The sequence below is a fragment of the Athene cunicularia genome (genome assembly GCF_003259725.1).
Source record: "Athene cunicularia isolate RWA chromosome 9 unlocalized genomic scaffold, athCun1 chr9_part1, whole genome shotgun sequence".
Lineage (NCBI taxonomy): Eukaryota > Metazoa > Chordata > Aves > Strigiformes > Strigidae > Athene > Athene cunicularia.
This window is the reverse complement of record NW_020799110.1, coordinates 229,709-245,775: the sequence shown is the minus strand read 5'-3', so window position 1 is coordinate 245,775 and position 16,067 is coordinate 229,709. Positions and strand designations below refer to the sequence as shown.

The window sequence follows — 16,067 nt, the reverse complement described above, 5'->3', positions numbered from 1 at the left end:
CTCGTCTGCCGTGCCGCGGCCCGCGCTCCTCGTGCTTCCCCAAAACCCGCCGTCCCACCTTCAATACGCCGTTCGAAGCCATCCTGCAGAACAACCCGCGTTAGCACGGGGCCTGGCAGAGGGCCGCGGTGCGACGCTGCCCCGGCTGCTGGGGAAAAGGTGGGCAGGTCCCGCTGGGGGAGGTGATGGCGGCACCTGGAGCCTCACCCCCCAGCTACGCACGCAGCCCTTCCCCCTTGGGACAGGAAGGAGAACTTCTGAGGGGCTGTTGTACAACAGAAGAGTGTTTGGAAAATCTGAGTGGGAAAATATTTTACTGCGTTTCGTTACCGGACTGAAGTCCGGGTCCTCCTCAGGCGATGCTGTGCTTCTCCAGGAGAGGGGCAGGCAAGCGCTCCTGCCAGCTGTCCCACACACCTGGCTGAAGTGCTGTACCTGCCAACAGGCATGCTCCAGGAGAGCTTTATTTTCAATCTATAGACTTATAAATTACCACAGCTACATCTACAGGAAATTTTTTTCAATTTTATGGCTGGGAAATAGATATGGTAAAAGTTCCCACAAGGCCAGCACAGTGGGGCCTGCCTTAACACCACGAGGTTCCTGTGAGAGGCTATCAACCCGAAATAATCTCATCTTGGTAGATTTGTCCATTATTTCCATTCCCCCTCCACCACACCCTGTTTTAAGCATTCACCCAGCCTGTGAATTGTGCTGGTGATGATTAATACATCTCAAGGCCTTCTGCTATGAAAAGATATGAAAATAAATTACAGAATCATTCCCAACCCTTTCCTTACTTAGTTCTAGTGCTTTCCAGGAACAAGTCCAATATTACAAGCACAGATATAAGAGATTCTGAGAGATTAAACATAATACTTCAGCATTTGTTCTTTGGAGATTCTAGAGGACAGCATCACATTAATTCTTAAAATCTTAAAGGAGAAAGTAGAGGTAGCAATTGTGAATCAGCGTGAAGGCAATGCAATTTCTTAGCCATTCTCACAAATTAAAACAGCTTTTAGTGGTATATTAGGACTGCAGACTTTTGTTTCTAGTTATTGGATTTCAACCATGACCTTCCAGCACATGTTCACACTCAAAGCAGTGAAGTTCCCAATCAACTAATCTAAATAGTTTTATTTGCTGAGTCCTACGTATCTGAGCTGTGCATTCCACAGACAGTCCTGCCATAACATTTCCAAGCTACAAACTGTATTTTTGTATTCTCTACTTGGTACATCTACCTGATCTTGGGAAAATATTACTCATAGAACCATAGAACACTTTGGGCTGGAAGGGACCTCAAAGCCCACCCAGTGCCACCCCCTGCCCTGGGCAGGGACACCTTCCACTAGCCCAGGTTGCCCAAAGCCCCGTCCAACCTGGCCTTGAACCCTTCCAGGGAGGGGGCAGCCACAGCTTCTCTGGGCAGCCTGTGCCAAGGCCTCACCCCCCTCACAGGGGAGAATTTCTTCCTTATAGCTAATCTAATCTTAAATCAGACACTAATCTGTATAAAAGTGAACTTTAAAAGAAGGCTGCATGACTTTTTTCCATAAATATTATTAAAGCAAAGCATACTACACATTGAAGGAAAAGGACCTTTGCTCACCGTTCTCCTGAGATATTGCCAACCCCTGAAGAATACAGAAGTGGTAACTATCATAATATGGCAAGTACGCTAATTATCACAGAAGCACAGAATTGTTTAGGTTGGAAAAGACCTTTAAGATCATCAAGTGCAAGTGTAAACCTAACACTGAAAAGTCCACCACTAAACCAATTGCCCAAGAGTCTTTTAAATCCCTCCAAGGATGGTGACTCACCACTTCCCTGGACAGCCTGTTCCAATGCTTGACAACCCTTTAGGTGAAAAAGTTTTTCCTAATATCCAATCTAAACCTCTGCTGGCACAACTTGAGGATGTTTCCTCTCATCCACATGTTACTGGGGAAAGGAGACCAACACCCACCTCACTACCTTCCTTTTTTCCCCACTCTGCTCCCACCCTATTCAATTTTTGTGCTTAGGTTACATTTCCCAAGTGTGTTTGGTTGGTTTTATTTTTTTTTTAACACAGAGTTGGGCTAAAGTTAGTGGAGGCAAAAACCCCTGTCTCCCATACACTGGTAGAATTCAGTGCCTGTTTTGAAGACTGCTCGGGTTCTGTGTGGCCTCTGACCGCCCTCCGGCACAAGCCCCCCCGCCCTCCTGCACACTGGGAGGTAGCTGCTGAATGTGGAGGCCACGCACGAGTTTCCACAGGAGCTGGCGGGCTCCAAGCTGAGGTAAAGATGGGGAGGGGGCAGCCTGGCACCTGTGCTTGTCTCTGTTACGGTCTCCTCATGTACCTCAGTGGGACCATGCTGTTGTCCCTTGCGCGGGGAACTGCTACCGCCTGCTCAGGCCTTGGCCTTGGCCTCGGCCGAGCCTGAGCCTGAGTTTGAGGCCTTGGCTGAGCCCGAGCCAAAGCCTGAGCCTGAGGCCTCGACTAAGCCTGAACCCGAGCCCGAACACGACCCTGAGGCCTCGGCCTCGGCCTCGGCGGCGTCCCCGCCCCTCCCTCGTGGCGGCAGGGCCCTTCCCTGAGACAAAGCCGGCGACATGCTCCTTTCTGTACCGCCGTGCTCAGACCGCCTGGTTCTAGGGTGTGAGCGCGCGGTTTTCCCTCTGTCCTGCGGTGAGAAATGGGTTTGGGTGTTTTGTTTTGAGTGCGGGATCAAACCGCCAGTTAGATCCGCTTGCGTTATTATTTGAACGTCATGGAGCACCTGTTTGGTTCCTGACGTTATAACTTGAACATGTATCCACTGTTTGGTCCTTGAGGTTATTTGAAGGGTGCACAACCACCTACTTTGTTTCTTTTCTATATATATTTTGCAAGCTGGCTTTAGAAAAATTTGCCTTTTTGTGTGCTATTGCTGTGGCAGTTTAATAAGGAGGTAAAAGGTACTTTGTGCTTCCTTTAAAGGAAAACTGAACATAGGTCCTGAGGTTGTTCAGCATGGAGTGGAAGGACTCACATATCTTCTTACAGAGAGCTCCAAGCTTATGGTAAGGATACCTTTGTGTGAGGAACTTGGGGATGCATTTAAGAGATGCTTGCTAAACACTTCTAGCTCTGAAAATGCTGATAGATGGGGAAAACCTAGTTCAAAATTCTGATGATGTATTCTTTTAATTAAAAAAACCTCAGGTGTCTCTTACTGAAACGCTGCATCTGAGTGACTGAAATTTGTATTCAGTGTCTGTAGCTAGAACCTGGCAATGTTTTAACAGTGCACAGCAAGAACATGCAGTAATTCAATCCGTATAGGGAAGCATCCTTCAGGATTAAGCTCTGCCTGAACAACAGAATTTGAGGGAAGGTGGTGTGGTTCAGCTGCTGTACAGGCTGTGTGCTGTACTAACCCCCTGCCAGGTGTTCCCTATGTTTGTCGGATGTGGTAGACTTGAGAGCTAATCCAGCTCCTGACATCAAAAGTTTGGGTGGGTGTAAGCATGTATCAAAAGAGTAATAGTTAGATAACTACTGTTTCCATTGGAAAGAATTACTACTATTTATGTAGTAGAATATTTGAACAATGAAGACGTGGAGAAGGGATACAGGCACAATTCCAGATCAAACTGAAGCAGGCATTGTTCTGAAGAGCAGCTGGGGAAGGGGTTGCAATACTGCAGAGGGCTCCCTGGATATAAGGTGGCTCGACTGACATAACTCGAGTTGTCATGGTAGAGTACAGCTGATCACAGGATGTGTTTGTGGGTGTGATGTTTACTGTTTGATAAATAAGTGCTTCCAGGGTGATGAACCAGGCATCTCTGCCTCAGCATGGAGGTGCTGACCTGTGGGCATCAGCCTCAGGCTGCTCCGAGTCCCTCAGGGCCTCCTTCGCTGCTTCCATGACATGCTGCTGGTGATGCAAACAGGTGCTTCCTCATGACAGAGCTCAGATGCTTTTTTTGTGCTGCATTTTGTTCTTTGTGAAGGCACTTAAAACCGGGTGATATGTTTTATCCTGGCTGTAGAATTGTCCTCACACATTCCTGCAGGAGAGTAACTGCACTGTACCATATGGAATGTTTACTTACAGTTTTACTTGTTTCACAACAAATAATGATTATGACACAATTCTGTTTTAAGGCCTGAATTATTGTTTCTAGATTTCTGAGATAGACTTCCAAGATTCCATTCACGTTCTGGGATTCCCAGATGAATTGAACAAGTTATTGCTCCAGCTGTACCTTGATAACAGGAAGGAGATCAGGCGCATTCTTAGTGAGTTGGCACCAAAGCTTCCCAGCTACCACAGTCTTGAATGGAGACTGGATGTGCAGGTAACCTCTGTTATGTGTTCAGTGTTTTGTATTTTACTCTTTTTTTTTTTTTTAAAAAACATTGTTGTGGTTTAAACCCAGCTGGCAGCCAAAAATTACACAGCTGCTCACTCACCTGCCCCTTGCCCTGAGGATGGGAGATACAGTTGTAGGGGTAAAGGAAAGGAGACTCGTAGGTTGAGATAAAAACAATCTAATAATTGAAATAAAATAGTAATGATGATAATGACAGAAAATACAAACGAGTAATGCACAGTGCGATTGCTCACCACCTGCCAAGCAGTGCACAGCCCGTTCCCAGCTAGTGATCCCAGAAAAGAGAAATCCTGGAAAGAGAGCATGTGCTTCTCACCCCCCTCATCTGCAAGTGAGTGTGACGTTACATGATATGGAATATTCCAGTGGCCACTCTGGGTCCGGGGCTCTGGCCATGCTCCCCACAGCTGCTTGTGCACCTGCCACACGGGCAGGACACGGAGCTGGAGAGTGTCTTTGACTTCTCAGCAACAACTGAAAACATCAGTGTATTATCAACATTCTTCTCATACCAAATCCCATACTGAATCCAAAACATAGCACTATTGTGGCTACTAAGAAGGAAAATTAGCTCTGTCCCAGCTGAAACCAGAACAAACATCATAAACAACTGCTAAACAATGAATTTATATTATTTGAAACCAATGAGGCAGCAGTTTCTCATGTATTTCACACTGACATAATTTTGTTATGCTCCAGAGGTGGCTAGTTAGGAGATGAACAGGGTATGTAATGATGCAGAGTTGTTGCTTTATGAAACTGGAATTCATCACTCTGTTATTCTAAGAATGTTGGCATATACTAAATATACTCAGTCTCAATTATCACCTCATTTCCAGAAAAAACTATGGAGGCATTGATTAAAGACAATTTGTATTGTCTAATGGTAAAACTAAGTAATGGATCGTGTATATCTTTAATGTGGATGAAAAGGGCTCTTAAACAGTGCTCCAGGCGCAGCCTCCAACCCACCATGACCCATGAACGTGAAGTCAATGACCATCTCCTGTTCCCCTGTTCCCACTTCACCCCAACTCCCCCCTGCAGCTGGCGCGGAGGAGCCTGAGGCAGCAGATTGAGCCTGCTGTGACTATAAAGCTGCACCTCAACCAGAATGAGGATCAGAGTGCCCGGGTGCTGCAGACCGACCCCTCCACCCTCCTTCACCTCATCCAGCAGCTGGAGCAGGCACTGGGGGAGATGAAAACCAACCACTGCCGGAGGATCGTGCGCAACATGAAGTAGCACTGGCTGGTGGCTTGCCTCTTCCGGAGTGGTTTGTGAAACACCTGATAACAGCGTTCACAAATGCATTCTGAGGGAAAATAAACATCTGGATCAGATGAAATGCTGTCCTGTGCCAGGATCCGGGGCCAGTAATTGTAGGCTGGGTGTCTGAAGTCCACGCACCAGCCCAATGAGAGACAGATTTTGCTTTGCCTGCAAACGTGCAAGTTGCGTGTGCTGTGCTGAGAATTTCTGTAGCTCCAAATTAGTGTAGTTCTACTGGAAGAGCTTTCTCATGTTCAGTATTGTCCATGTTATATGAAGTTGCACACTTATTTTTACATTTATCAAGTAGTCTTTTTTCCCTTAGTTTTGCTTCTGTCTTGAAATTTTAAAACCTGTACTGGTGGCAGTGATACTTTATGGGAACGTTTCTTCCATCTAGATGTGTGCATGTGTAGGAGCATGTGTGGGACTGCTGTCCTTCTCCCCAGGACTGAGACAGCTCAGAACCTGGGGGTTACGCTGCCCATGAACCCTTCCCTGAGGATGGGGAGTACAGGAATGGCTCCATCTTAATGCAGGTGGCTGTGACCCCAGCCTCGTGCCTTCTGCCAGGAGCCGTTACCGTAGCAAACCCAGTGACCTAAGTGTAAGTTGGTGCCCTGCTGGTGTGTGAAGGTGAGCTGAAAAACTGCCAAATTAAAACCACAGGTCAGGAGGCAGATCAAGATCCCTGTTAACTTCTAAATCTGAACTTCATGTGATGCAGTGGTTTTTGTTCTCCTATTGGATAGCATGCTCATACAGGAAAGGAGCCACATATCACAACAGAAATGATGCTTTTCCATATTTAAGAATAATGTCTAACAAAGGTTACATTAAAAGTTGCTTTTCAGGTGTATTCTAATGCAATATTTTGTAGCTTTTGTGACAGGTTCAGCATGTGAGCTGGCTCAGGCAGGACGCAGGAACACCCGCAAAGCCACCAATGAAACACAAACAGTAAATTTATTCTTGTTACCTTGTGCCCCGGGGTCTCTGCAGCAGCACCTGGGCAGAGCATGCAGATGGGGACGTGGCTCTGCAGAGCTCGGCCCTTGCTGGCCAGAAAGGGGAGAGAAAAGGATCCCAAACCCGCTGCTTTCCTCCTCCACCAGGGATTTTCACGGGTGAAGTTTTCCATGGCGCTTTGATCCCTCCCCCAGCAGGGCAGAAATCTCAGGGATGTTCCACCAGGTGCCCCCAAGTCTCTCCCAGGCTGGTGTTACCTAAACGCAGAGGCTCTACTTGTCGAGCACACAAGGCCAAACAGCAATTTGTGTGATAGATGTGTTTTTTGACACCCTAGCTGCGAGTCACTCGAGCGTGTTTACAATCCTCCTTGCCCATCTTCTGTTGTGTTCCCACAGATAGTTTTACTAATTAATGCTTCACTGTCAGTAGTGAGGGTGCATCATAAAGCCCTTAAAGCGTATTAGAGAGGACAAATAGGCAAGAGAGAACCTTCATGTACAGATTCTGGCAATAACAGTATGTGTACTGGCATAGCAACACCATAAATTTTTCTACTAATTGGGTTCCTCCATTCCCAAATGCATTATTTCCTTACTGTTTAATTTTTGTACCTTTGAGAGTCCTATTTCAAATGAAACCTGCATGGCAGAAGTGCTTTAATCAATAACACTACCACATACTAAGAATACGGAGTTGCTTATTCTTAATTGCCTTACACCGTGTGGTGATGGTGTGAGCGAGCTGAATTTCCTCTCCCATATATAAATCTGTAATGTGTTTTATTTACCATCCATCTGTGGTGACCTTTTTCATAGAACTTCCTTCACATACAGTAATTAAATGTGATCAAACATTACTACTTGGGATTTCTGATCAGTATTTTGTTATGACTTTGGCCTGTGTTTTCAGGTGAAATACGGGAATGACCTGTTTGCAGGCCCGTGTTTTCTCTCTGTTCCCTCTGCTTGCTGCAGCCCGAGTCCAGAACTCATGGCAGCAAAGTAGAAGTTCAGATACAAGTCCTGGAAGCTTTTCATGTCTCCTCTCACAATCACCCTGTGGATCTGAACATATTTACCTTGCTGCCCCTTAAATTTTTTAAAAAAGAAAACTAGCTGCCCTCGTGGTAGACGCTGGCGGTTTAGATGTGTGGTGTCATGAAGGGGGGCCTCTCCTCAGTGATTGTCAGCAGAACAGACAGTTCAGAGCACGTTTTGTGAGTGCGGAGTGCCGGCAGGAAGCTCCCTATTACCTTTTTTTGAAGGTTATTGCAGTAGCATGCAAGTAAAACTACGCCACTGAATGGTCTTGTTTCCTCTAACAAGAAGTGACCTGAGCTGAGGATGGTCAAGGTTAAATGGTGAAGCTGGTGAAATTCGGAGAAGCCCAAACTCTGACAGCGACCCGTGAGCAGATCCTGCAAGGCGGGAGGCAGGTCCCTCAGCGCGTTGGTGCTGAGCCCTCCTCTGCGTGTGCTGGGGAGGCAGCCTGGCCTCTGGGGGCCGCGGGGTTGGCTGCGGCAATCACATCCAACCGTGTGAAAGCGCTGGAGCCGGAGCTGGATGCTCGTGGAGCTGCTGTTTGCGGGGCCCCTGGTGCTGAGAGTGAAACAGCATCTACTGCACTGATCCACAGGCAGTGGTTAATCACCCGCTCAGGGATCGGGTTTGTCAGGTCTCGTGTAACCTCTGTGCCAAATTGAAGGTGACTGGTAAAGCTGTATTTAATATAACTTGTTTAATGAATTTGCAATTGCTTTGTAGGAACCCTTGAACAAGACATGGAGAGCACAAACCATTATTCACAAAATATTAAAAAACCCAAAACAGAACACTGCTACTTTTAACCCATTTTATTTTTAATAGGCTTTTAAAAATTTGGTCTGGTATCTAGCCACTAAAAGCAAACTTAAAAATTCGAGGCCATTTCTCTTACTATATTTCTGCAAGTCTGGAGAACTGATTGTTCACTTTATAACAGAAAAAAGTGACTTTCAACTTGCCTCTTAAAAAGTTAAGCTTTTTTTTCAAAGTGATTAATCAAATTTGGTTTGTAGGCAGTGCAGCATTTTAATCTTTAAGCAATTTACTGTCGTCAAATTCTGAATAATCTCTGAGGAAGTTCTGTGTACTCCTCATTCATCTGTAGAAATCTAAGCACAGAACACGATCTGTTACCCTCAGGGTAGATCTTCTCTCTTGTTTTTCTACCAGATTAGCTTAGTTTTGCAGAACTGCCCTTCCTCTGTATCTCCAGTAACTTGGTTTTATGAGGTAACCAACTCCTGAATGGCTTCCTGGCACATTTTTGATCAGCAGCTGAATTTGGGCCAACTTCGTGCCCGTGCAGAGCCTAACTGCTCAGAACAACTGAAAATCCAGCTAGTTTAAGTGTAAACTATATTCTTTTCTTAAAAGCAGAGTTAGGCTCAGCCCTTAGCTATGTGCTTCTCAACAGATTTGTGTTGTGGTTTATTTTTTCCTGGTCCAAACAGCAGAGGGCAGAAAGTTTGTTGTTTATAATCTCCAAAGGAGAAGTTTCACTCTACAATTAGTGTTTGTCTTCCGATAAGAATTGTTCATAGTCTCAAGACAGCTTGGAATGTATTTCACCATATATTTTCCAATTTTGAGATCAATTTTAAACTGAAAACAATAAAGCTTCCAGTTTTGAACCACTGTAAAACATTGTTTCTTGAATCTGCTAATTAAATTGCTAAGCCACTTCGCAAAGAACATAACCCAATTCTTAAAACTTGGGAGGGTGTAAGTTGTTTGGTGTAAAATGTTTAGATTCTTTTAAGCACTGAGCAAACTCAAGAGCTTTTCTCCCTCCTGTTTTTCTTTTTAGATACTTTTGAATGAACTCTGCATGATCACTGTCCCTTTTGTAAAATCTGTTGTTTGTTTCTGACCCAATTTTTAAGCAATTCCTCATCTCTGAAGCCTATTTACACTGTTCTGTGAGCTTTATTTTCTTGTACTTCTGCTTGTCCCTGCCACACTTTCTTGCAAGCTTTTAAGGTAGTAGACTTAAATAATTTTTCACCTTTTAACTGATTAATCAGATGTTCCTTGAAAACTGTTTTAATTTAAACAACTATGGAGTTAGTTTAGATATACACATACATTAATAAAATCAGTATCTGAACTTTGTGTTAGGCTCACAGTTATTTAACAGAAAACTCACTGAATTAAGATTTTTGTCTTCACGTTGTATTTTGGATTGAACATTAAATGTATTAGACCTGGTTTAAGTTTCATGCTGTTTATGAAATGTGTCCATGTATGGACTCAAAGGTATGAATGGTGATTGTTTCAGTTCCAGTTTTTGTAAGAATACCCATTTCCTATGCCGTGACTTTGTAATATTAACAATAGATAGTGTGTAGGAGAGGAAGTCTGAGATTAGGAACAACCTGGCAAAGCTCCAGCAGTAAAGCTCCACTTGTTTCTTACCTAAATAAAGGGAAGGAAGTCTCCTGTCACTCTGCTTGGCTCTGTGGTCAGGGTCAGGTACATTACAGCACCATCTCTTTTTTTAAACATTCTTGCTTTGTTTTCAAGATAAGCATAAATTGTGGCAGTTTCATTACTGCAGTTGTATCTTGAAATCTGAAATTTCCCTCACCTATCAGGTTATTTGCATCAATAGAAAACACTGTTGTTTCATTTAGGGTTCTGGGTTTTGATTTATTTGCAGTGTGGCAGGTTTTAACATGACTGGTAGTCCTGCTGAAGATGCAGTAGAGAGCAGACTGCCTTTACATGCCTAAGAGTGCAGTTTTTACTGTGACTGAGTAAGCCAAAACATCTAGCTAACAATTTTTTTTCCTCTTCGTCTTGCGGAGCAGACCCAGGGACTCTGACCATTGCAGAGCTGCTGGCGTGCGCCCAGCGCTGCACTACGAAACGCCTCCTTCCTGGGGCTCCAAAGCCAGTCTGGTTCCTCTGCCTGCTTTTACGGTAACGTTTGTGTGACAGAATTTTAAGATACATTTTAGGAATTACCATGATCATCAGCTTTTATGACTTGCTTGTTGTAGAGTCGTTGTGACACAGCGCTCTGAATGCAGAAGGACGGGCAGTCCGTCGGTCCATGCAGCTGCGACGGGAATACCCCTCGGGATAGCTACAGCCCGACTGCCCCAAAGCAAAGACCATACTCGGCCTGACACAAGCCCAGCGACCAAATAGGCTGCAAAACGCGATAAATATTTTTCCCCTTCATTAAATATGTAAGAGCCTTCTACTGATCTTACTCTTTTCCTTTCCCTATCTGTTGCTCTGCCAAAGGGGTGTTTTTTTGGCAAAAGGAAAACTTTAGATTAAAACTGAGCATTACTCTGTGGAATCTGCTACTCCACAGTGTGCTGGGACGTATGAGAGCGTTCAGAGTAGTGTTCCTACTGCTCCGAACGGACACTTCAAACCTCAGAACTGGGAGTCGGGAAGCTCCTGGGCCAAGCCCTTCACACATTCCGAGTTCATAGATCTGCCAGAAGATAACAGAGAAATTTCTGTCCTGTTAGGTTTGCCTTCAGCAGAAGCCCAAAGTAAGCCCCAATTTTAGAGAAATCCCTGAGTTGGTACTTAAACTATTACTGAGACAAAACCTGTTGTAAACATTTTTGTTCTGAATTTCAGGAATCAGTAACTTGACATGGGTGGCCTTTGAAATCACCAGTGTTTATGCTTTTCTGCATCCAAACGTATCTTCTGACTTCCAGATGAAGAATTCACGTTTCCCAAATGCTTTTGTTCTTGCTGGGGATTGCAGGTTTGGCTTTTGCTGACAGAGTCAAGGCCTGAGGTGGGAGGTGTGACCACAGGGGGCTGGTCTGCTGAGGCGGGAGCTGCAGGAACCAGCCCCTGCGGGATTCCCCTGAGCAGGCCTGGGATGGCTGCGAGCAGCCGGAACTGTTCAGGTACATCTGGAGTGCCACAGGCAGTGCTTCGGGAACCAAGAGTTCAAGCCCCAGCAGAGATACCCTGGGATCTTTTGAGGAACCTTGTTTCATAAAAAAGATGAGACTTTGTCATCTGTCTTGATTTTGTGATGATTAGGGGTTGTGGCACTTTTAAAAAATACTTTCTTCAGTGATCTTGGCTTTTTGGCATGATGTGAATATTGAGGGAATCAGCCGCGTCTAGTTTAGGGATGTGGAAGCTCGCATCCCAGAGCAGTCTAGCATACAGTCTTGTGGATGCAGTCAGTAATTCTCAAGAAGGCAAGATACCAGTCAACAAAGCCCCTGAACAGGAGCATGCCTTTTGAGTACTTCTATGCAGTTCTTTTTACCACACAAAGTTTTCTGTTTCATCCTTTTTGAGTAAGTTCTGTAATCACACCTTTAAATTTTTTAATACCTTGCTGCACCAGGTCCAATATTTCAAATCTTCCTCATGAAACCAAAACAAGAAGGAAAGCAATAATGTGTCTTCCACTCTTCGCAGGTATCAGCATAGAAAAAAAACGTGTTTTTCTCTCTGTCAGGCTACAGCTTCACCTCATGGTGTCTCAGCTGATGGATGGAGACACATTTGCCTGTTTCTGTCCCCTTGGTCCACATGCTGGCACCCACTCTCAGGCCCTTCCTGGTGCAGCTAAACAAAAAGGGACGTGGAAGAGGAGAAGTACTTCTGCTTCACTGGCTGCTTTTGCTGTCAGCAGCATGCTCAAGGGCAGGGCCACATCTTAAATGATTGGTTTTAGATTGGTCAAGTTCCTTGAACAACAACCTGCCTCTCATCCCGGCTCCTTCTCACACAGCGGTTAAAACTTGGCATTGAGGATGACATCAGGCCAAAAGCAAACATACAATGCACATGGGGACTGCTGGTTGTGAGCCCTACTTGTACTCGCTTGGGGAAACGGAGGATCCTGCCAGTCAGAAGCACACAGAACGAGTTGCACAGGTCTTCTGCAGAGGGGAACGGTGAAACCCACAGCACTGAGCTGCAAGTACAATCAACAGCCCCTTCAAGATGCGTTAACAAATACATGACACTGCCCTTTTATTTTTATATATATAATATATGCATACGTCCCCCCTTACCACAGGTGAGATCTGGTGTGTTTTACACTAACAGCAGTAGCAGGATGTTGGTAATTAGGCTCTGTTTCAAATTGCCCTGCTGAGTAAATCATGGCCTCAGTATTGGACACAGGAAATGCAAACTGGAAGACTCTTCCAAAATATCAAATCTGATTGTAATTAAACTGTTTGGTTTCCTGGCAAAATCTACATCAGAAAACCTCTCCATGTACATGCATTTTTTATTAACAAAAAAACCCCCCTTTATCTTAATGTATCTTTCTGCAAGTTAAATCAGTTATGCTAGAAAAAGTGCTGGTACTGTTCTGTGCTACCCAAGTGCTAAAGTTTGCAGAGCTACTCCAGAGTATTTTTTACTCTGTAGCTACTCCAGTGTGTCTTAGGCTCGTTAGCTGGGTAATTGCTCTGGTATTGTCAGCAGTGTTCATGCAGGGAGCCAGACTGATGTAACTATTCCAGAACAACTCTTGCCAATAAGATCATACTGTATTAAGCAATTTTTTTTTTTTCCTTTTTGCAATTTTGGACTTTTATTCTGAAGGACCAGAGCAGATCAAGTCCCAGTTTATTTTACATGACTATTTTAGGACTTATTTATCCCACAGATTTCGGCCAAAAATCATCTTCCAAATCTGTCTTGAGTAACTAAGTCTTGAAGACTGGCTGTTCTGTCCTTTAAATGTTACCACCATTTCCACGAATGTGAACTTGTTTCCTAATTCACTGATGTGCAAAGTCAGCTGCATCAGGAAACCTCATTCCCATCAGCAGTTTGGGCTCCTGAGACGACCGATGCCGGTGTCCCCGTGTGCTTGGTCCCACGGCCCCCCCGGCGGGGGCACCCCGAGCCCCGTGAAGAACCTGCCATGAGCAGCCATAGCGTGGCCACTCCTGACACGGCTCCAGGCATCCGCAGGACACTCGCCTCCTCCCCGGGCCCTGCTGCAAGCCAGGGGGAGCATGGCCAGCGCTGCCGGTCGGTCCCATGCCGCTGGCTTCGCTCCAAGGGAAGAACCTCTGAGGCACAAACAACGGTGCAGGTTTTTTGGTTACTGCAGCTGGTTTTGAAATGAATGTCTGAGCACTCGTCTACTGTAGACGTTCACAGAGCTTTCTTGCCAGTAAAATTACATCAGCTTATAAAACAACATGAACTAAGCTGACAGAAGTTCTTTTTTTTTTTTTTGCTAGCAGACTGTGTCCACATCAGAGGTTTTGCTGGCCTGGGTGGTGTGCTGACACAGCTATTCTGGTGAAACTGTAATACACACCCCGTCTTTGTATTGAATAAACCCGGTCACAGCTGGCTCCAGAGGACAGTCTTGGCGTGAGTTCTGAGGTGCCAACCAAAGTCTAAAAACCATCAGCCACCTGAGAAACAAACAGCTCTGGAATGCACACAGATAAAAACCAGTCTTAAGCATTGACCCCTTTGTCAAAAAGCACAATACATTCAGTGAAGTATACCTTTCCAGAAGTTCTTGAAAATTAGGTTAGTAAAGAACTATCGGGAAGAGCCTCAGATAAAAAGTCTATCAAACAATATCCAGTGGCCACAAGTGCTCATACAAATTAACTTGTGTGACAGTGTTTTTTGAAGTGTAAATGTGTGTGATGCACACGTATACCTTTGTATGGTGAAACTTCATGCAACATGTTTACTCTTTCATCGTATTCTTTGTTCTCCATTATTTATTTTGGAGGAACAGAAGCTTTCTTTTTATATATGGCTCTTCTTCACAGAAGTATATGAAAGCAACGAGCCGTAGTTAACGACAGCTTGAAGTCTCCTTGCACAGTGCCCACCCAGAGAGCAGGAGCCATGAACACTCCTCCTTGTCTGCACTGTGCAGTCGTTATTCACTTCCCAGAAACCCTGAGACTCTTCCAGGGAATCCCCAAGGTTTTATTCCCAAGGTATTAGATGCTCGTTATCTAGGGGCACATTTGGAAGTGCATTTATTTCTTCTGATCCGTTTGCTTGGCTTTCCACTGAAATATAAATTGAATTTGCTGCTAGAAAATGTGTGACAAATAGGGTATACTCACAGTACTGTACGTTTATAAATCCTTCAGTTGAACAAAAAAACCTGTACTATTCAAAAACGTTTGAACAGCACATGAAATTGAGGTAAAATAATGTAATTGTCTTATTTTTTCTAATCTATGATCTTGTAATTAGAAGGAAGAAGTAATGATAAGGTAGCTTTCTAGGTCACATTTGTGGTTTGGTTCCTTTATCACTTAGTCCAATCCCACAGAGATGGAAGTGTCATTGTCTTCCATGGACTTGAACACACTGAACCATTTTCTGTAAAAGCTGGTGGTCATATCCTATTTTGTATCCAAAGAAGGAAGTTACTATCTTCTAAACAAAGAATAACAACAACAGTACTATCAGAATTTCTTCTTCCAGTTTTACTTGCTTCCAGATTAGTGGGGAAAGATGCTTTAGCCTACACCAGGTGGTACAATAGCAGCTAACTGTATTATTCAGTAAAAGTGCAGCTGAAATAGTGTCATCTTGCTGAAGATGACAATTGTAGCTGCAGTAAATACCACTTACGTTTAGAAGAGATGTGTATATTCTTATGCGTGAGATGCCACATGGCAGTGGTCTGACTGATGCAGAGGAGATGTCACTGTGCAGGAGCTCACCTGAGCCTTGCCCTGAAGAGGCACGTCACCTGGGAAGGAAGGATGTAGGTGCACTTTCACTCAGGGGTATAGAGCCTGGAGGAAGCAAAAAAGCCCTTGTAAAGGCTGCATGGAAAATCACTCCAGTTCATTATCTGTACAATAACTATATACACACACACGCACAATCAGCTCGTAGCCAAAGGTTTTAAACAAGGAAATTGCAGGAAAAAGAAGATCTGTGGTATCTGCCTAACTCTGGAGCAGGTGCCATCGTTAGCTCAGCTGCCTGAGGTAGTAAAACCGCTGGCAAGTGATCCGGTAAGGAAGCAGCAAAAGAATGGTACAAAAGATAGCATGGAAAATTCTTAGGGAAGGGAAGCATAAACAAGTCTCAGGAGTACTGGGTTTCCTGACCAGAAGTACAGCAGATGTGGAAAAAAAAAAACAACCAAACCCACAAACCAAGGAGGAGATCTGCCTAGCCAATGGAAACATGAACAGGAAATGTAAGGAAAAATAAATGACAGGGAATATTTGTTAAAGCAAGGAAATCAGGAAATGCACAAGCAAGATCTGTTCCATAGAGCCAGCTGATTCTAATCCCGTGTCCATGTACAGGCTTAAGCTGTGAATCTCAGAATCTGCATCACCAGTATTAAATGTAAGACTGACCAAGGGTCAAAGATTGTTCAAGAGTCCAGTTCAAGTTCTAAGCTGGAGAAGACAAATGAAGTTCAGAATAGTTCAT

The 16,067-nt window shown here is 44.5% G+C and overlaps 1 protein-coding gene and 1 long non-coding RNA gene across 2 annotated transcripts in view; both read left to right on the top strand.

The window, feature by feature from the left end:
• Positions 1-15,805, top strand: part of LOC113483551 — a 17,671-nt gene extending 1,866 nt beyond the window's left edge. The window contains exons 2-3 of the long non-coding RNA XR_003399041.1: positions 9,355-10,586; positions 12,118-15,805. This is a non-coding gene — a long non-coding RNA (uncharacterized LOC113483551). The remainder of the gene's footprint in view (positions 1-9,354; positions 10,587-12,117) is intronic.
• COMMD2 (COMM domain containing 2) lies at positions 2,602-7,288 on the top strand. Its single transcript, XM_026855185.1, has 3 exons — positions 2,602-3,057; positions 4,168-4,341; positions 5,425-7,288. Exons 1-3 carry the CDS (start codon positions 3,055-3,057, stop codon positions 5,620-5,622), a joined length of 375 nt encoding a protein of 124 aa, XP_026710986.1. The 5' UTR covers positions 2,602-3,054; the 3' UTR covers positions 5,623-7,288.
• Positions 15,806-16,067: the final 262 nt, after the last annotated feature.

Coding starts and splice junctions, on each gene's coding strand:
- COMMD2 (XM_026855185.1), top strand. Junction 4,342..5,424: donor AATGGAGACTGGATGTGCAG/GTAACCTCTGTT, acceptor TCCCCCCTGCAG/CTGGCGCGGAGGAGCCTGAG.